The sequence below is a fragment of the Nerophis ophidion genome, unplaced genomic scaffold (genome assembly GCF_033978795.1).
Source record: "Nerophis ophidion isolate RoL-2023_Sa unplaced genomic scaffold, RoL_Noph_v1.0 HiC_scaffold_35, whole genome shotgun sequence".
In the NCBI taxonomy this organism is placed as follows: Eukaryota; Metazoa; Chordata; class Actinopteri; order Syngnathiformes; family Syngnathidae; genus Nerophis; species Nerophis ophidion.
In genome coordinates, this window is record NW_026906957.1 from 21,245 (window position 1) to 42,106 (window position 20,862).

At 42.4% G+C, this 20,862-nt stretch overlaps 2 protein-coding genes and 1 non-coding gene across 3 annotated transcripts in view; all 3 read left to right on the top strand.

The window, feature by feature from the left end:
- LOC133546642 (gastrula zinc finger protein XlCGF8.2DB-like) overlaps nt 1–20,862 on the top strand; it is a 244,536-nt gene that overhangs the window by 5,919 nt on the left and 217,755 nt on the right. The gene's annotated exons all lie outside the window — the stretch shown is intronic.
- LOC133546628 (zinc finger protein 25-like) lies at nt 1,302–10,073 on the top strand. Its single transcript, XM_061892413.1, has 3 exons — nt 1,302–1,714; nt 2,457–2,714; nt 8,249–10,073. Exons 1-3 carry the CDS (start codon nt 1,615–1,617, stop codon nt 9,532–9,534), a joined length of 1,644 nt encoding a protein of 547 aa, XP_061748397.1. The 5' UTR covers nt 1,302–1,614; the 3' UTR covers nt 9,535–10,073.
- On the top strand, nt 14,821–14,907 carry trnay-gua (transfer RNA tyrosine (anticodon GUA)). Its single transcript is given in 2 exon segments — nt 14,821–14,857; nt 14,872–14,907. It is a non-coding gene; the product is annotated as a tRNA-Tyr (tRNA).

The following is a 20,862-nucleotide window of genomic DNA, read 5'->3' on the forward strand; positions in this document are numbered from 1 at the left end:
TTGTTTGTGTTTTACATTTTTACAGTCTCCAAATATGATATATTTAGTTTTATTGAAGTTTAGTGACAGTTTATTGACGTGCAGCCATCTATTTTATGGTCAAGTTCTCTCTGGATAAAATAAGACGAGAGTTAAATCAAGCTGTAATGAAGGTGAAGAATGGAAGATTATTATATACATAATTATATATAGATAGTAGTGACAATTAAAGACACTTTCATCCTGTTCATTTGAGCAAAGAAAGAGAGTAAAGTGTAATATTGTAAACAATAGAAGAATATCAATACCCGCAGTCAATATTCCAACATTGTGAAGCTGAGCTATGGTAAAAAATATATTCAGCATTAAAGGCTTTATGAGAGTGATGTAATTATCACAATCAGAAATACTTTATTAATCCCTGAGTGGAAATTAAAATGTTCAGCACTGCTATAAACATGTGAATATTCAATGTTATAATGTATGATATTAATAAAATAGTAAAATGTTACTTTTGGGGATGTGTAACATCCTGAATGTTTTCATGCTAGAATAGATTTAATTAGTAGAGAGTGAAACAAATGAGGCAGTAATGATAATGATGGTTTGTTTTTAGTCTGTTTATGAATAATTAAAGATAATTAAGATACCAAAATGTAGCTTACATCCTCAGTGAGCTGAACTCCAGCAGTAAAGATGAGAGAAATAATGTGGAAAGGTCAGAAGTCAAAATGTTTCTTCAGGTAATACATGGAGCCTCTGCTGCCAACTATTTAGTAAAAAAAAACTATATATATATATATATATATATATATAAATATATGTATGTGTATATATATATATATATATATAGAGAGAGAGAGAGAGAGAGCGAGAGAGAGAGAGAGAGAGAGGTAGATATATAGATATATAGATTGATGGATATAATATAAATAACGACAAAGGAAATTTTAAAAGAACATGAAAACCTCCCACATTCTAAAATACATTATAAAAACGATTACCATCAAAAACAAAAATAATATCATGAGTGTAATATTAATTTTGTTTCTTGTTTTTCTTTCCTTATGCTACTTTTGTTTCAAAACATTTTTAAATATTTGAATATTTTCACGGAAATAAGTATTATGTGTTCTGTTTTTTGGGGGGAAAATTTGAAATGGACGAGTTTACTTTTATTTTCACAAGAAGTAAATAGTATATAATAAAATAGTTTTACCGGGGGTGGAAAGCTGGTTGTACTTATTCCTCTCGCGAGATTTGGAAAAGAGCTGGTTACTTGTTTCTCTCGCGAGATCTGACAACACCGAGCGCGAACCAAACACGGCGAGGACAAAGCAAGATGGCGTCTGACGGTGAAGACGTTATTGCAGTCGTCACAGTTCAATGTTCTTAATCTATGCCTCCATGTACACATATATGTCCTTTATTACACTCTAGTAAATAGAGTAAACATCGTTAATAACTGTTTGCATCCGGTTATATTAGTCTGAGCGCACTTTGATGCTTCTCGAGCTAGCTTAGCCTGCTAGTTAGCTTAGCTTGTTAGCTGCTAACAAAGAGAGGCGGAAGTGATCAAAACACATCACTAAGTAGAGATCAAGTGTGAGTGTAAAGTGTTGTGATTGTGTGAAAATGTGCCAAAGAACCATAGCAGAGTACGAGGAGGAACTTTGTCCAACAAAAGAGAAGGAGCGACAACATGAAAAACATCAAGTTGTGTTACACAGAACAGGTTTGTTTACTTCTTACTCTCACATCTTTACTAACTTTATATTTCATTATTCACACTATTCTTAAATAGATTGTCTACAGGAAGATTAATTGTCATGTGAGGATGATGCACTGATTGTTTTACATTGTTCATAAGAAGGAGAATTTGTCAGACACACAATATTTATGAGAGGTTGATGTTTGTAACAATGTGTATCAACATGTTTACACAAAACTCACACAGTCACCGGGGGAATATTCCAGAGAGCAGGTTAAGTGCAAAGTCCTGAGTATGTAAAGCTCGAGAGTTTTACCTCCAAAAATAAGAGAGGTAAGACAAATTCAGAGTCAGTTACCATGGTGACTGACTCTGTTAACCTAGCCTGCTAGCTGGCAGGTTTGACAAGTTATATATGTGTGTCAAAGCTATACTGACCTGCTATTTCCTTCATGTCGGTGTTCGTTGATGCAGCCATTAATGTTGCATTGATTATTGAAAAAACAGCCTGCTCTAAAGATGACATCTTGATCTCATACCATCTCAAACCAATTGACCGTTCATTATTAAGTGAAGTGTCTTATAGTCGCTTAAGTTCGTCTTTTACCAAGCAACACTATGTTTCATCCAGTTACTCAATTAATCGGAAACATTTCCCGTAGAACACTTGATTAATAACATTTTCAATAGCTAGAGCCCATTATTTCATGTACGATTTAATACTTAGCATGTAGGAGCTAAAATGTGTTTTGTTTGTGTCCTGTAGACATCCATCAGCTGATTGGACACCAAGAAGAATGTCTCCCTCATCTGCAGGGGGACAGTTTCACTTTAGAATATCCACAGCCCTCACATTTTAAGGGGGATTCACAGCCCTATTATTTTAAAGAGGAAGAGGAGGGAGAGTGTCCTGTAGGGCAGGAGGAGGCTGATGTCAGCAAGTTTCCACTGACTGTTGTCTCTGTGAAGACTGAAGAGCATGAAGACAAACCACCTGAGTCCTCACAGCTTCATCACAGTCCAAGTAAGCACAACATCCACATATCATCTAATACAATGTTTGTGACACATGTTCATCCGGGGGACACATTTATCACTAAAGATGAAAATAAACTTGCTTTTTAACACCAACATTTAAAAATGAATGCCCATCAATCATCAACAGTGTAATTGCTGGGGTGTAACCATGTGACCTAGAGGCCGTCCTCCTTACCTCACCTGGTCAAATGAAGGCAAACATTCAATATGGCTACTGTTTATTTACCTTAGCAGCACATATGTCAGCATATTTCAAAGGTTTAGTGGTGAAGATTAGGGATGTATTTGTGTATACGTGTATTTGTATTTAACCGTTTCGGTACGGGGGTTTCGGTTTGGTTCGGAGGTGTACCGAATGAGTTTCCACACGAACATATTAACCTAAAGCCTTAACAAGCTGCTCCGCTTCGTTCTGCCTGTCCCTGTCAGTACTCTACACAGCACCCAGCATTGTCCCACCCACAAAACCATCTGATTGGTTACAGAAAGAGCGGTAACAGCCAATCAGCAGTTCATATTCAGAGCAGTAACAGCCAATCAGCAGTGTGTATTCAGAGCGCAAGGAGTCAGTGGTCCACCGTCGTCATAAGCAGGTAGGTGTTTAGCAGGTAAGCATCAGGCAGCGGACTCTCCCCAAATTATAATAAACACCTCCCAGTCAACTACAAACCATGTTTCCATATGAGTTGGGAAATTGTGTTAGATGTAAATATAAACAGAATACAATGATTTACAAATCATTTTCAACCCATATTCAGTTGAATATGCTACAAAGACAACATATTTGATGTTCAAACTGATAAACTTTTTTTTCCCGCAAATAATCATTAACTTTAGAATTTAATGCCAGCAACACGTGACAAAGAAGTTGGGAAAGGTGGCAATACCTACTGATAAAGTTGAGGAATGCTCATCAAACACTTATATGGAACATCCCACAGGTGTGCAGGCTAATTGGGAACAGGTGGGTGGCATGATTGGGTATAAAAGCAGCTTCCATGAAATGCTAAGTAATTCACAAACAAGGATGAGGGTCACCACTTTGTAAGCAAATTGTTGAACAGTTTTAGAACAACATTTCTCAACAAGCTATTGCAAGTAATTTAGGGATTTTACCATCTACGGTCCGTAAAATCATCAAAAGTTCAGAGAATCTGGAGAAATCACTGCACGTAAGCAATGATATTACGGACCTTTGAGCCCTCAGGCAGTACCGCATCAAAAACCGACATCAGTGTGTAAATGATATCACCACATGGGCTCAGGAACACTTCATAAAACCACTGTCAGTAACTATAGTTGGGCGCTACATCTGTAAGTGCAAGTTAAAACTCTACTATGCAAAGCCAAACCCATTTATCAACAATATCCTGAAACGCCGCCGGCTTGGCTGGGCCCGAGCTCACCTAAGATGGACTGATGCAAAGTGGAAAGGTGTTCTGTGGTCTGGAAACAGACGACGTGGTGTCCTCCAGAACAAAGAGGAAAATAACCATCCGGATTGTTGTAGGCGCAAAGTTCAAAAGGCAGCATCTGTGATGGTATGGGGGTGTATTAGTACCCAAGGCATAGGTAACTTACACATCTGTGAAGGCACCATTAATGCTGAATGGTCCATACAGGTTTTGGAGCACCATATGTTGTCATCCAAGCAACGTTATCAGGGACGCCCCCTGCTTATTTCAGCAAGACAAGTGTTACAACAGCGTGGCTTCGTTGTAAAAGAGTGCGGGTACTTTCCTGGCCCGCCTGCAGTCCATACCTGTCTCCCATTGAAAATGTGTGACACATTATGAAGCATAAAATACAACAGCGGAGACCCCGGACTGTTGAAGGACTGAAGCTCTACATAAAACAAGAATGGGAAAGAATTCCACTTTCAAAGCTTCAACAATTAGTTTCCTCAGTTCCCAAACGTTTATTGAGTGTTGTTAAAAGAAAAGGTGATGTAACACAGTGGTGAACATGCCCTTTCCCAACTACTTTGGCATGTGTTGCAGCCACGAAATTTTAAGTTAATTATTATTTGCAAAAAAAATAAAGTTTATGAGTTTGAACATCAAATATGTTGTCTTTGTAGTGCATTCAATTGAATATGGGTTGAAAAGGATTTGCAAATCATTTTATTCCGTTTATGTTTACATCTAACACAATTTCCCAACTCATATGGAAACAAGGTTTGTACTAGTAACATCACTATGAGCCCGTTGACGTTCTAGAAACAAACAGCAGCTCAGCTCGCTTGCAGTCCTGGCTTGAGGTGAAGGCTAATTAGCTTTTAACATTAGCGCATTTTGCTGTGTGTGTGTGTGTGTGTTACAAACAGCAAAGCCCTGTCCGTCTGTTATTTCACTTTTCCTTTTTATGTGTTAATTGAGCTGTTTTGAAGCATCAAACAAGGACATTATGTTAAATGAAGAGTTTCTGTCTCTGATCGTTGATATAATAATGAGTTTTAGGTATTTCAAAGATGGCGCTAGTATGTGCTTTGGCCTGCTGTGTCTCGCTGTCAGCTCTGTTCGTTTTTGTGTTGTTTGCGTCTATTTTCGTCTCTGTCAGCTCACTGCTTGTGTATGACGAAGAAGGCCCAACAAAGGATGTACTTCCTGCGGCAGCTGAGGAAACTTAAGGTGCCGACCAAGATGCTGGTGCAGTTTTATTCAGCCATCATCGAGTCCATCCTCACCTCCTCCATGACTGTGTGGTTCCCCGGCACCACAGTCCAGGACAAGCATCGACTGTGTAATTGCTGGGGTCCAAGTCAGCTTTTTCACCTGCATGGATTCCTGCCTTCCTTTCCCGCCCCCTGGTTCCTCTCCCCCAGCGGCAGTGTCTCCGGCGCCGTGGTAAACGTGGCGGCCAGCTGGTGAAATTTAGGGCACTCCTGGCCCGGCTTCCCATGGCTTCCCGAAGGAGGAATGGTGCGGTATCCGGTCTCCTCCTGCACCCATGCTCGCTGGATCCCATTGGTTCCTGGCTTGTTCCTGTATCGTTGGTTTGGAGGATGAGACTTGCCGCCGTTGCTCCTGCTGTCCCCGCCCCCGGAGGCGCGGGGTGGATTCCCGCCACCTGCGGGCTGTCTGTCGGGCCCCACCTGGAATAGCTGCGGCCTTGGACGTGGTGGCCCCTGCCAGGTTCAGTCTTGTGAACGCAAGATCTTTGACAAACAAAACGATTATCCTGAACTTCCCGCAGACTTGACCAATTCTGTGTGACGGAAACATGGCTGAGAGCCGGTGAGTCCGCCCCTCTTAATGAACTTCTGCTTCCAGAGTGTTCCTACGTTTATTCTCCGCGGTCGTCTGGTCGAAAAGGAGGAGGATTAGCAGTGGTTTTTAAAAATGAATTTAAATGCCGTCTGATACGCCTGCAATCCTCCTTTTCAAGCTTGGAACTGTGCATGTTTGAACTGGGTCTTTCTGATGTCGTCCTGTGTGCCGTCGTCCATCGACCACCCAAGTACCACAAAGACTTTATAACTGACTTTTCTGAAATTTGGGCTGAAATCCTGCCTAAATATAATCTTGTCCTTATTGCTGGTGATTTTAATATTCACACCTAAGCCCAGACGAGTCGCTTTCCAGGAGCTTCCTGACTCATTTAACTTTGTACAGTCTGTGTGTGGTTCCACACATGAACGCAGGCATAAACTCCATTTAGTGCTCTCGTATGGTTTGCGACGCTGTGTTCTCTGATCATATGCCGATCCTGTTTGATATTCCCACTCAGTGTCCGTTACATTGTGCGCTCCGCCTCAACGCTCTCGCATGTTTAATTCTTGGTCTCCTGCTCTGTTTTCTCTTCCATTTTTTAGAATCTTTGTGATGATAATTCTGCAGCCTCTGTGTGTCTGAATACTGAAGAGTTGGTTTCTGGGTTCAACTCTATTTGTTTACAAACACTGGATACTATCCCTCCTTTCAAGTTCCGCCGCGCCAAACCCACACCTGAGCCCTGGTTGAATGACATCACTCGTGCGGCCAGGCGCGAATGTAGGAGAGCAGAGAGAACAATGGAAAAAAGACAGGCTGCATGTGTCTTTTGCCATTTTTAAAGAGAGCATGTTGTCCTCCAGCAAAGATGAATAAATATCTATCTGAGATTATAGCTTCTAACTGTAACAACCCCAGAGTTCTGTTCAAGACCATTAGCATTGTCATTGATGCTCCCAAATCTGTTGGTTTTGATGCTTCTTCAGAATTCTGTGAAAATTCTGTCCACTTTTTCACTGACTAAATTGTGTCACCTAGAGCCAGTTTATCTCAGCTTTCCTAGGACCTTTCTATTCCTCTGCACTTTTCTTCTGTTTTCCATCAGTTTGAGCCGGTGTCCTTTTCCTTTCTAAAGGACACGGTTAGTCATATGAAGCCCTCTGGTTCTCCTGCAGATGCCCTCCCACCTCGCGTGTTTAAGGAGGTACTTGCTACTATTGGATCAAGCGTCCTTAACATTATCAATAGTAGCCTCTCTTCTGGAATAGTACCAGCAGAGTTTACAGGATGGAAGAGGGGTTAGTGCGTCTGCCTCACAATATGAAGGCCCTGAGTAGTCAGGGTTCAATCCCGGGCTCGGGATCTTTCTGTGTGGAGTGTGCATGTCCTCCCCGTGAATGTGTGGGTTCCCTCCGGGTACTCCGGCTTCCTCCTACTTCCAAAGAAATGCACCTGGGGATAGGTTGAATGGCAACACTAAATTGGCCCTAGTGTGTGAATGTGAGTGTGAATGTTGTCTGTTTATCAGTGTTGGCCCTGTGATTTTATGTTGTTTAGTCCAAGTCGCTCTCCCTCCCCTCGGCACTTATAACTACTGTACGTAGGGATTTATCTCGACTCGTCTTGACGACTGCAACGCCCTGTATGTAGGCATTAGCCAGGCCTCCCTCGCCTGCCTGCAGCTCGTGCAGAACTCTGCTGCTCGTCTGCTAACACAGACCCACAGGCGTGAGCACATCACCCCCATACTAGCGTCCCTTCACTGGCTCCCTGGGCTCTACCGAATCAATTAGTAGAACTACTATTTGTTTTCAAATGTCTAAACAACATCGCTCCAACATACATCTCCGACCTCCTTCGGCCTTGCTGAACAGTAACGTCAGCTGCTGTTGACGGTCTCTTACACAAGGCTGAAGCTAAGCGGTGACAGAGCTTTCGCCGCTGCTACTCGCAAGCTCTGGAACAACTTAACTTTGAGTGTTAGACAGGCCTCCTCTCTTCCTGTTTTTAAATCACTCTTAAAAACACACTTTTATTCCATGGCCTTTAACATTCTGTGATCTCCATTTTGCTATGGCAGCCCATTATGCACCTGCTGTGAACCTGTTTCTATGTTTTATTTATTATCTATCGGGCTTTGTTTGTGTTGTGGTGTGTTTGCTAGTTTCCCTTGTGTTATCTTTTAACCTGTCTATTGTACAGCACTTTGTGGTAAATATTAAATGTGCTGTATAAGTAAAGTTGATTTGGTTTGATTTGAGCAAAGCTGGACTTTTCTAAAGAATGTTTGTTTTCTCCTGTCCCGCAGACGTTGAAGAAGAACCTCTACCCCATGAGCAGGAGAAGGAACCACAGTCCCCCAACATACGCGAGAAAAAAGAGGTACCACATTCCCAGCACAGCAAAGAGGGAGGAGAGGAGCCACATCCCCCCCACATTAAAGAGGAAGGCGAGACGCCACAGACCCATAATGTTAAACTGACCCTTCACATTAAAGGGCAAGCGGAGGACCCACTGATCTTACACATCAAAAATGAAGAGGAGGACCCACTGACCCCTCACTTTAAGGAGCAAGAGAACCTGCTGACCCCTCACATTAAAAAGGAAGAGGAGGACCCACTGACACCCTACTTTAAAGAGGAAGAGGAGGACCAAGAGCCGCCGCACATTAAAGAGGAAGAGGAGGAAGAGGGCATCAGTCAGCCTAAATGGTTGGAGGAGTTCCCAGTGACTGGTGTCCCTGTGAAGAGTGAAGATGATGAGGTGAAAGGTGAAAGTGAGGAGAGGGGAGGGGGGGAGCCTCCAAGCAGCAGCTCAACACAACACATGACAACAGAAGCTGATGGAGACCACTGTGGAGGATCACAAGCAGACAAGCTCTTAGCTCCACTATCAGATAGTGAGGACACAACGTCACACTCTCCTGACACTGATGATGAAGACTCTAAAGATGATAAGACATGTCACACTGACAACACTCACTTCGCATGTTCTCATTGTCACAAAACCTTTAAATACCATTGTCGTCTGAAAAGACACATGAGAACACACACTGGAGAAAAACCTTTCTCTTGTTCAATCTGTAGTAAAGGTTATGCACAAAGTCAGAATTTGAAAAGACACATGAAAACACACACTGGAGAAAACCTTTTTACCTGTTCAATATGTGGTAAAGGTTTTACAGAAAGTCAACATTTGAAAGTACACATGAGAACACACACTGGTGAAAAACCTTTTTCATGTTCAACCTGTGGTAAAGGTTTTACAGAAAGTCAGAAATTGAAAGTACACATGAGAACACACACTGGTGAAAAGCCTTTTTTCTGTTCAACCTGTGGTAAAGGTTTTGCACAAAGTCAGGATGTGAAAAGACACATGAGAACACACACTGGTGAAAAAGCTTTTTCCTGTTCAATCTGTGGTAAAGGTTTTACAAGAAGTACAGATGTGAAAGTACACATTAAAACACACACTGGGAAAAAAATCGCATTCCTGTTCAATCTGCAACAGAATCTTTTGTCGACAATCAAGCCTTGTAGCACACATGAGAAGACACCCAGGAGAGAAAGTGTTGAGTTGCAGTGTGTGTGGTGAAAGATTGTGTTCTAAGTACCAGTGTAAGAAACACAAGTGTGCTGGTGAGAACAGCAGCAGCAAATGAAACTGCAGGATTTGAAATAAACTGTCCAGACTTTCATTTTGACTTTCTAACAACATCAGCACATATAACATGTGTGACATTGTTGTTTGTCTAACAATCTGTTTAATATGATCTTTACATTTATAGATTACATAGTTTGAAATATAAAATTATTACTTATTTGTACTTGTAATTGTTAATAATCCCATAGATGATCACCTTTATATGATATACATATGTACTGGTTCACATCTGAAACATCTTCTGGACCACTTCAGGAAGCATATTATTATTTACTTTTTACATCATTTAAACAGTTGTCTTTTATACAATTTTAAAATGTGTGATTTTATGAATCATTTGTTGGGAATCTGTAATCCATTTTATTATTATCTTTATTACTCTCTTTTGTATTATGATAATTGTGTTGTGATTATTTTAAATGTATGTCCCCAGACCTCTATGCAATAAAAAGTGAGAGAAAATGTCTGAATTGTTTGTGGAAGGATGGTTTTGTTTTTCAAACATACATTTGTGAATTAAAAACATCCATCCATCCATTTTCTACCACTTTTCCCTTTGGGGTCACGGGGGGCGCTGGTGCCTATCTCAGCTACAATCAGGCGGAAGGCAGTGTACAACCTGGATAAGTCGCCACCTCATCACAGGGCCAACACAGATAGACAGACAACATTCACACTCACATTCACACACTAGGGACCATTTAGTGTTGCCAATCAACCTATCCCCAGGTGCATGTCTTTGGAGGTGGGAGGGGCCTATCCCCAGGAGCATGTCTTTGGGGGTGGGAGGGGCCTATCCCCAGGTGCATGTCTTTGGAGGTGGGAGGAAGCCGGAGTACCCGGAGGGAACCCACGCAGTCACGGGGAGAACATGCAAACTCCACACAGAAAGATCCCTTATTGTGTTTTAGACATTTTTTTTTTTCTTTTTCAACATCCCCAAAACAATATTAATATCAATCAAAGTTTGGAATGTCAGGGAAAAGCCGATATTGTACATCGTCTCACAGGGATTTCATTCATTCATTTCATTCATAAAATATAGTGTTTATTTTGTTTCCCTATCGCAGAACGAACAAGTGTTGTCTTCAATTGCAAAACAACATCTTAAAAATTATTTAAAGTTATCAATCCGGGGCTTTTTTTCTTAAATTAACCCTTTGGCGTTTGGAAGAATGGAAACTTTCAAATTATGGGTATTTTCTATTTTTTTTGTTCCAGAGAAAATACAGTAAAGAAGAAATAGTAAAGAAGTAAAAAAAAAAGATTTACAGGAATCACAATATTTTGAACAAAAGCCTTTATAATTGCTTAAAATATTGTGTCTGTTTGCAGGTCGTACTTAATGAAATCTTCTAATAATAAAATATTTTATCAGTCAATAAGTGCATCAGCGACCAAATGCCTTTTTCAAACCATTGCTGTACAAAGATGGATTTGTTTCTCATTTTAATATAAGAACAATTCCATAGTGGAGTATTGTGTGTGATGAAGTTGTGTTTGTAAATTAGTTTCCAGTACAACAACACTTGCTGGTAGGGATGGGTACTGTTCACTTCTAATTCCCTGTTTTATGTGTTATATATGTCAATATATTGTGTGTTTGTATTTTGCCAACATGGTAGAATCACATGATAGGCAGGTTGTATCATGTTTTTCTGTCAGAAGAGCAAGGTTTTGTTTGGACGAGCAATATGTAGCTGTATTGACAAGTATGGCAAGTTCCTGTAAGCGTTGTAAGAAAAGCAAAAGGGTGCATTGCCAAAGGCGTAAAGCACATGGTATTCCCGCTCACTCTCCCATCCAAATACTAACCAGGCCTGACCGGGCTTACATTCTCAGAGCTGACCAGATCCGGCATGCTCAGTGTAGTCTGGCCGTAAACTGAGCAAATAACCTCAACATCAGATTGTTAAATGTGACAAGCTGCTTGACAGGACCTTTCTGCAATGAGCAAGGTGCGTGTGATACAATAATCACTGCTCTTTTTCTCAGCCTCTCCAACTCTTTGGACGTTTACGCCACTGCTAGCACTGAAGTGCCTTGAGGGCACGTGGGTCACTGTTGGTGATACTGCAAACCTTGCTATCAATCTCAAAGCCGGTCAAAAGTAAACAAACATGTATGAGTTGAAAGTGAGAGTAGTAAAGCGGGGCTCAGTGTGACGTGAGGGTGCATCCAACACACTTACAGTCCAAAGTAAACAAACATGTATGAGTTGAAAGTGAGAGTAATAAAGCGGGGCTCAGTGTGACGTGAGGGTGCATCCAACACACTTACAGTCCAAAGTAAACAAACATGTATGAGTTGAAAGTGAGAGTAGTAAAGCGGGGCTCAGTGTGACGTGAGGGTGCATCCAACACACTTACAGTCCAAAGTAAACAAACATGTATGAGTTGAAAGTGAGAGTAGTAAAGCGGGGCTCAGTGTGACGTGAGGGTGCATCCAACACACTTACAGTCCAAAGTAAACAAACATGTATGAGTTGAAAGTGAGAGTAGTAAAGCTGGGCTCAGTGTGACGTGAGGGTGCATCCAACACACTTACAGTCCAAAGTAAACAAACATGTATGAGTTGAAAGTGAGAGTAGTAAAGCGGGGCTCAGTGTGACGTGAGGGTGCATCCAACACACTTACAGTCCAAAGTAAACAAACATGTATGAGTTGAAAGTGAGAGTAGTAAAGCGGGGCTCAGTGTGACGTGAGGGTGCATCCAACACACTTACAGTCCAAAGTAAACAAACATGTATGAGTTGAAAGGGAGAGTAGTAAAGCGGGGCTCAGTGTGACGTGAGGGTGCATCCAACACACTTACAGTCCAAAGTAAACAAACATGTATGAGTTGAAAGTGAGAGTAGTAAAGCTGGGCTCAGTGTGACGTGAGGGTGCATCCAACACACTTACAGTCCAAAGTAAACAAACATGTATGAGTTGAAAGGGAGAGTAGTAAAGCGGGGCTCAGTGTGACGTGAGGGTGCATCCAACACACTTACAGTCCAAAGTAAACAAACATGTATGAGTTGAAAGTGAGAGTATTAAAGCGGGGCTCAGTGTGACGTGAGGGTGCATCCAACACACTTACAGTCCAAAGTAAACAAACATGTATGAGTTGAAAGTGAGAGTAGTAAAGCGGGGCTCAGTGTGACGTGAGGGTGCATCCAACACACTTACAGTCCAAAGTAAACAAACATGTATGAGTTGAAAGTGAGAGTAGTAAAGCGGGGCTCAGTGTGACGTGAGGGTGCATCCAACACACTTACAGTCCAAAGTAAACAAACATGTATGAGTTGAAAGTGAGAGTAGTAAAGCTGGGCTCAGTGTGACGTGAGGGTGCATCCAACACACTTACAGTCCAAAGTAAACAAACATGTATGAGTTGAAAGTGAGAGTAGTAAAGCGGGGCTCAGTGTGACGTGAGGGTGCATCCAACACACTTACAGTCCAAAGTAAACAAACATGTATGAGTTGAAAGTGAGAGTAGTAAAGCGGGGCTCAGTGTGACGTGAGGGTGCATCCAACACACTTACAGTCCAAAGTAAACAAACATGTATGAGTTGAAAGTGAGAGTAGTAAAGCTGGGCTCAGTGTGACGTGAGGGTGCATCCAACACACTTACAGTCCAAAGTAAACAAACATGTATGAGTTGAAAGTGAGAGTAGTAAAGCGGGGCTCAGTGTGACGTGAGGGTGCATCCAACACACTTACAGTCCAAAGTAAACAAACATGTATGAGTTGAAAGTGAGAGTAGTAAAGCTGGGCTCAGTGTGACGTGAGGGTGCATCCAACACACTTACAGTCCAAAGTAAACAAACATGTATGAGTTGAAAGTGAGAGTAGTAAAGCGGGGCTCAGTGTGACGTGAGGGTGCATCCAACACACTTACAGTCCAAAGTAAACAAACATGTATGAGTTGAAAGTGAGAGTAGTAAAGCGGGGCTCAGTGTGACGTGAGGGTGCATCCAACACACTTACAGTCCAAAGTAAACAAACATGTATGAGTTGAAAGTGAGAGTAGTAAAGCTGGGCTCAGTGTGACGTGAGGGTGCATCCAACACACTTACAGTCCAAAGTAAACAAACATGTATGAGTTGAAAGTGAGAGTAGTAAAGCGGGGCTCAGTGTGACGTGAGGGTGCATCCAACACACTTACAGTCCAAAGTAAACAAACATGTATGAGTTGAAAGTGAGAGTAGTAAAGCGGGGCTCAGTGTGACGTGAGGGTGCATCCAACACACTTACAGCAAGAGATGAAGCACAACTTTCATACAGTCTAACAACTTCACTTCAACACTTTGCGTCTTAACCTTCAGATGATCAGTTTAATGCTCTCCCACCTGAGCTAAAGTGGTTGTAAGGCATCTTGTTGGCTGCTTTTGAAAACTACTCAAACTAAATACAGGTTACAGGACTGCTAAGTGAAGTCTTTGCAGAAATTTAAAGAGGCTAGCATCAGTTGCCTGAATAAGGACTTGAACCCTGGACCCTCAGATTAAAAGTGTGATGCTTTGCTGTCTGAGCTACCCAGTCCCTCTTCAAACCTGATTTGCCCAACATCTAAGAAAATAGCCATATTGGCAACCTCAGATAGATGTGAATTAGTTAGGCATTTCAGTGACAAGCTGGGAACTGTCAAAGCTCAACTCACCAATTGCTTGAACACAAACCTCATTATTGACAATTAAGACACTTTTACATCCTCATCAAGTAAGAAGGTTTTGACCAAAAAAGAAGCTACTCTCCCAAAGTTGCCAACTCTGAGCTGGATTTATCTTGGATGTTCCCCACATGTTGGAGCCAAATGCCTTGGGGACACAAGTTTAATAGTCAGTTGAGACAAATAGTCAGCGACCAACCAACAGCAAAATGGCTGAACAAGGTACACAACAGAGTATTCAAACAAGATGGTTTCAAAGGGTTTCAGGCAGGTTAAATGAAGTTTAATTGTATGCAATATTCCTAACATTTATGGTAGTAAAACATTCTTCAATGACGTGGTCTCATTTAGGTATATTTCTAATTACATCTGCAGTCCCCTCCAAGGTTTCTCATTGTCATCCCATTGAGTTTTTTCTTGCCCTGATTTGGGATCTGAGCCCAGGATGTTGTTGTGGCTTGTGCAGCCCTTTGAGACACTTGTGATTTAGGGCTATATAAGTCAACTTTGATTGTTTGATACTAAAGTGACTCAAACATCAGAGTTAGTATGAGGTGATACTAACCTTCGATAGCTCAGTTGGTAGAGCGGAGGACTGTAGTTGCTCATGCTGAAATCCTTAGGTCGCTTGTTCAAATCCGGCTTGAAGGATTACTCTTTTTTTTATTATTGTTTCTTTTTACATATAACATTTGGTTTATATTAATGTATTACACTTCTGAGTCTATTTAACAAGTAGTAGACTTTGCATGCATTTACAATTCCAAGACTGGGCTAGACTCCACCGATCTGTGTTGGCCCTGTGATGAGGTGGCGATTTGTTTAGGGCAGGGGTGCCCATTGCGTCGGTCGCGGTCGACTGGTCGATCTCGGGGGGTGTGTCGGTCGATCTCAGGCCAGGCATTGAAGAGTGGACATGGGGATGGGCGGTCACCGGTCGTGCCGGGACTTCACTTTCGTTAGTTGTTTGGCATTCTCGGCACCCGAGGGTCTTGTGGGGTGGCGCTGGCTGCTGCGAGCTCATATTTAGGAGGGGGATCGCTGGCGGGGCGGACGCGGAGGGGCACATTTTGTTTCTGGGGACTCCGTGCCTGCTGTCGGGGCTCTGGGGACCGACTGCGCAGTTCCTGTCTTCGCCGTGGGGGACCTGTTTCGTCCTGCCTGTGCTGGCGGGGTGGGAGTCTCGGGGGGCTGGCGCGCGCGGGCTGGCGGGCTGCGGAGTTTGGTGCCGATGTGTTTCTCCCCCGCCCTCAGCGACCGCTTTCTCGCTTGCCTGCCCGCCCGCGCACTCGCTGGCGTCGCTCGCTTGCTGCCGGGCATTGGGGGGCCGCGCACGTGTGCTGCTCTCATGACGGGGTGTTTGGGGACGGGTGGGATGCCGGGTCCAACCACTTTCATGTGGTGTTGGACAGAAAGGAGGACTTTTTTTTTTTTTTTTCTGCTCCGTTTGGGGGTGCGGACGTTGTCGGCGCCGCTGTCTGGTTCCAGTCGGTGCGGGTCGTCGGAATCAAGTGCGCCAGCTTGTGTTCTTGTCTTCATGGAAGGAAGGAGTCTATGTGTGTTGAACATGCTTGTGTTGTCATTGAACGCCATTGACTTGTTGGCGGGGATGTCTCTTTCATAAATAAATGGATGTAGATTGTAGGTGGGAGTGAGGTGGATCTCCTCGACTTGGTCGGTTGGGGGGTGGCTCGCCTGCAGAGAAAGTGTGAGCGCCCATGGTTTAGGATGTCCGAGTGCAGCTGGAATAGGTTTCGCTCACCCCGCCCTCCCGCCCCACCATCATAATATTCAAATAATTATTGTTATTAGCATTAATGCTGCAATTTAAAACAGTCTGTATTACTTTGTTTGAAGGAAAACTGCACTTTTTGGGGGAATTGTGCCTATCATTTACAATCCTTATGTAAAACAAGCCAACATGTTTTTTCTTTTTATGCATTCAAACTCGTAAATCCATGCGAGCAAAAGCCCGCTTACAATGGAGCCCATGGGAGTCGCTCTATTCCAAACACCTTTCCATGCTGTAAGTATATATGTATTGTAGTAACGGGCACATTCTTCATAAAATATAATATTTTCGTATTTTGCTAATATGGCGGCACATTGGTTTCACAAACACTTTTTCTCTTCAACATCACTGATAACTACTCACAGCAGACCTCATGTGAGCCAGCAAACATAATAAAACATCACTTACTGCACAATGTTCGCTCTCACTGCAATGCCGACTGTTTGGTTGTCAATGTTTTGGATGAAGGATGACTCGTAATTATCGCAAATAAAAAAAGCGTAACGAAGCGTCTTTTCGAGTCCGTCTTGCCATCACTGTGTCTAAATTGGCTGTCAAAATGGACCAACTTCTCAGTTTATGATCACATAATTTTATTTTCCAGGTAAAAGGCAAGATTCATAATTCAGAATAAACTTTCACAAGTTCCAAGGAGAGAAAGTAACTCAACAGCTCACAACGTCAGTGCAGCATAAGCTAGTCACCACTCTGTGACAATGCGTGTCATGTCTTGTGATCATATTTTGTTTAGTTATGTTCTGTTTTGTTCAAGACTCCATTGCCTCCTGTTTTTTTCACTCCCTTGTTTTGTCACCATGGCGACTCATTAGATTCACCTGTCTCACGTATGGGATTCACGCCCCCGTTTCAATCATGTCCTTATTATTTATACCTGGTTTTTAAGTTGGTCGTTCTGGCGTGAAGTGAAGTGAATTATATTTATATAGCGCTTTTCTCAAGTGACTCAAAGCGCTTTACATAGTGACACCCAATATCTAAGTTACATGTTTAAACCAGTGTGGGTGGCACTGGGAGCAGGTGGGTGAAGTGTCTTGCCCAAGGACACAACGGCAGTAACTGGGATGGCACAAGCAGGAATCGAACCTGCAACCCCTCAAGTTGCTGACACGGCCACTCTACCAACCGAGCTACGCCGCGTCATTGTTTCATGATCTTTTCACACTCTGCCTCATGCCATGTTTACTCTTTCTTGCAATTTCATAGTCCATGCTGCCCTGCTCACGTCACCGCAAGTAATTTTCTTGTTTATTTATGCCAAAGTTAGTGTCTTCTGTTTTATGTCCTTAGTTTACGTCAAAGTGCTTTTTTCTTCCCTGCGTTAAGTTTTTTGCCTCCGCTACAAGTGCCTTTTGTTTGTACCCTTTTTTGAGTATAAATTAAAAATGTTCCTACCTTCAAGGCATGACTGGTCTAGTCCGATTGCATCCCGGGAAAACAATGCGCCGCTAAATGTAGGTCCTTAACGTTAGCGCTCATAATAACATTATTGCTAATACTTAGTTAATATTCAGATCAAAACATGCAAATGGAGTATTGTTAGCGCTTTTGTCACGGCATTCATTGGCTCCATTTTAAGCAGACTTTTGTTTGGGTTTTGATTAATTACTTTTTTGACAAAGTAACAAGAGCTTATAATTAATTACTTTTCAAAAGCAATTTGCCAAACACTGATATTGAAAGTTGTCTGTCTATCTTTGTTGGCCCTCCGATGAGGAGGCGACTTGTCCAGGGGGTACTCCGCCTTCTTCCCGAATGCAGCTGAGATAGGCTCCAGCACCCCCCATGACTCCGAAAGAGACAAGTGGTAGAAAATGGATGGATGATGGATAATATTGACTCAGCAATTCTCCCCTTTCAGCTGAAGTCTCTGAGCCGTAACCCAGGCAGGAGACTTCTTGTTTCCAGTTCAACTCCTGATACTTGCTTTACTGTTGTGCTGGAAGCAATGGTCGCGCTCAGAAAAGTATCTTTTTAAACTTCACACCAAACGCTGGCATTGACGTCCTCCAATTAGAGATGGTCCTCAACTCTCAGTAATTACGGCGTGGTGCCAGCGGCTTGGGGGTTCCGGGTTCGATCCCGGCTTCCGCCATCCTAGTCATATCGGTTGTGTCTTTGAGCAAGACACTTCACCCTTGCTCCTGATGGGTCGTGGTTAGGGCTCTCGCCATCAGTGTGTGAATGTGTGTGTGAATGGGTGAATGTGGAAATTGTGTCAAAGCGCTTTGAGTACCTTGAATGTAGAGAAGGGTTATGCAAGTATAACCCATTAACCACAACACTGCTTAGTTATAACTGTTGCACAGTAGCAGATCCTTTTACATGTTTAATCTTAATCATTGATGATTGCAGGAGTCTTACACCAAGCATGTGGCTAATTTTGGTCTGCATTTATTTACTTTTTTTTAATTTATTTTTTAATAATTTTTGTTTTTTAGTCTGCCTTATGCTTGGGAGACAACATAGATGAACAAAGGGTTAACTCAGGGGCGCTCGCACTTTTTCTGCGGGTGAGCTACTTTTCAGTTGACGGGGTCGTGGAGATCTGGCTCGTTCCTATTTATAATTTGTGTTTGTTTGTTTGTGGGGGGGACATTTTTGTTGACGGGTTGGTGGTGTTTGATGATGGTGCAGGCGTGTTTGGCACACATGGATTCCTTTGTTTCATGAGGACAGGAGTGTAGGTTGGTGTGTTTGGTTCTGGTGACTTGCGTTGGTTGGAGTTGGACAGTGGTGCTGATGGCGTCCGCATTTTCAAAGGGAGGAAGATAGGGTCCTCCTTTCTGTCCAGTGCCGCATGGGGGTGGTTGGATTTGGCATCTCATTTGTCCGGCTTGCATGCTCGTTTTTGGGCACTTTGTTGTGGGAGTGGCATGTGTGTGTGGCCCTTTGGTGTCTGGCGGCGGGTGAGTGGCGTCGGTGGCTGTGCGGGTGGGCAGGCGGGTGGGGGGGCGGTCGCTGGGGGCGAGGGGGAGGTGCATTGGCGTCGAGCTCCGTGGCTCGCTGGCTTGTGCGCGCTGGCTTTCTGGGACTCTTGTTTTGTTGGCGCGGGCGGGATGGGGCAGGTCTTTTGTGGTGGGGACGGGAGCTGTGCGGTCGGTCTTTGGAGTTTTAACAGTGGGTGCGGGGTCTCTGGAGGTGGGATGTGTTTCTCTGCGTCCGCCCTGTTGGTGATTTTTTTCTTGGGTGTGGGCTCGCGGCGGCCAGCGTCGTCTCACGGGATCCTCGGGTGCCGAGAGTGTCGGACGGCTGACGGGGGTGGGGTCTTGGTGTGATTGATGATTGCTCATTTTTGTGTCTGTTTTTTGGTGCCTGGCTTGGGATCGACTGGCGCATCCTCCGGGATCGGCCAGTCGATCGCGATCGACGTAATGCCCACCCCTGAGTTAACTTATAAAAACGAAGGTGACATTTTCCTTCCTCTGTGTTGTGACACGCGACTCTAGATATTCTTCCCTTTACGTGTTTATTTATATCTTTGAAGACATACTTTTATATTACATTATTTTTTCTTATGTTAATATCAAAGTCCGTTCTGCAAAAAGTTTCAGTTCAGTTTTCGTTTATTTTGAACATAAATAAATAATATACCATAGTAAGCAAACAAATATTACACACATAAATAATCTTTATCTAAAAAAAAAAAGGCGTTCAAGATATTCATCATAATTCTTGTTCTGTCATATTGGTGCTTTGTTTGATTTATTTGGTTAATCCATTCCATAATTTAATTCAACATACGGCTGTGCTAAAGGTTTTAAGTGGTGTATGAGCATACTTTTTTTTAATATTAGATTTTCCTCTAAGGTTATATTTCTCCTCTTTTGTTGAGAAGAATTGTTGTACATTCTTGGGTAGCAGGTTATAGTTTGCTTTGTACATAATTTTAGCTGTTTGCAAATGCACTAAATCGTAGAATTTCAATATTTTTTATTCAGGTATTCCTAGAAGCATACAGTTTATGGATAGGGACCCATAGTTAAAATATACATTGTCATATTATATACAAAATACAGTACAATACAATTAATTTAATCTACCCACCCAATACCCATTTACAATTTAATACCGACATACCAATAGGTTGACATTTATACATAACGAATCTTTAAATCCACCAAATCAGTCTCGATATCCTATTATTCAAATTTGATTAAAAGGTTGCATTTTGAAGATTGGCCATAATCTTATCAGAGGTCAAGACCAAAACCATGCGACTAATGTGAAGTCCTCAGCCATGAGGAGTGTACTAAATATATTAAGCTTAACTTAGCAATAAATTTAGCTTAAAATGCATTTTAGGGCTATCAATCTCATTCCACATTATCTGGCCTCTGCCGGAAAGCTTGTACATGTTAGATGAGGATTTTCTTCTGGTTTACTTCTGGTGTTATGTTTATGAGAGTGGTGTCAAACTCATTTTAGATCGGGGGCCACATGGAGAAAAATCTACTCACAAGTGGTGAAATCACGGCCTGATAACTTAAAAATAAAGACAACTTCAGATTGTTTTCTTTGTTTGAAAATACAACAAGCACATTCTGAAAATGTACACATTTTTTACACTTACATGTTGCGGTTAATAATTTATTTGTTGTTATTTATATTTTCTGAATAAATGATGTGATAATGTTCATCAGTCAACTCATTGGTGTAAATTTTCAATCTATTCATATAAACCTCCAAGTTCTTCAGGGCAACCTAAAATCATTAGCCCGGAGGATGCGTTTTTTGGCGCATTTGGGTGTTCCAACAGGACAATGACCCCAATCACACATCAAAAAAGGCAAAGG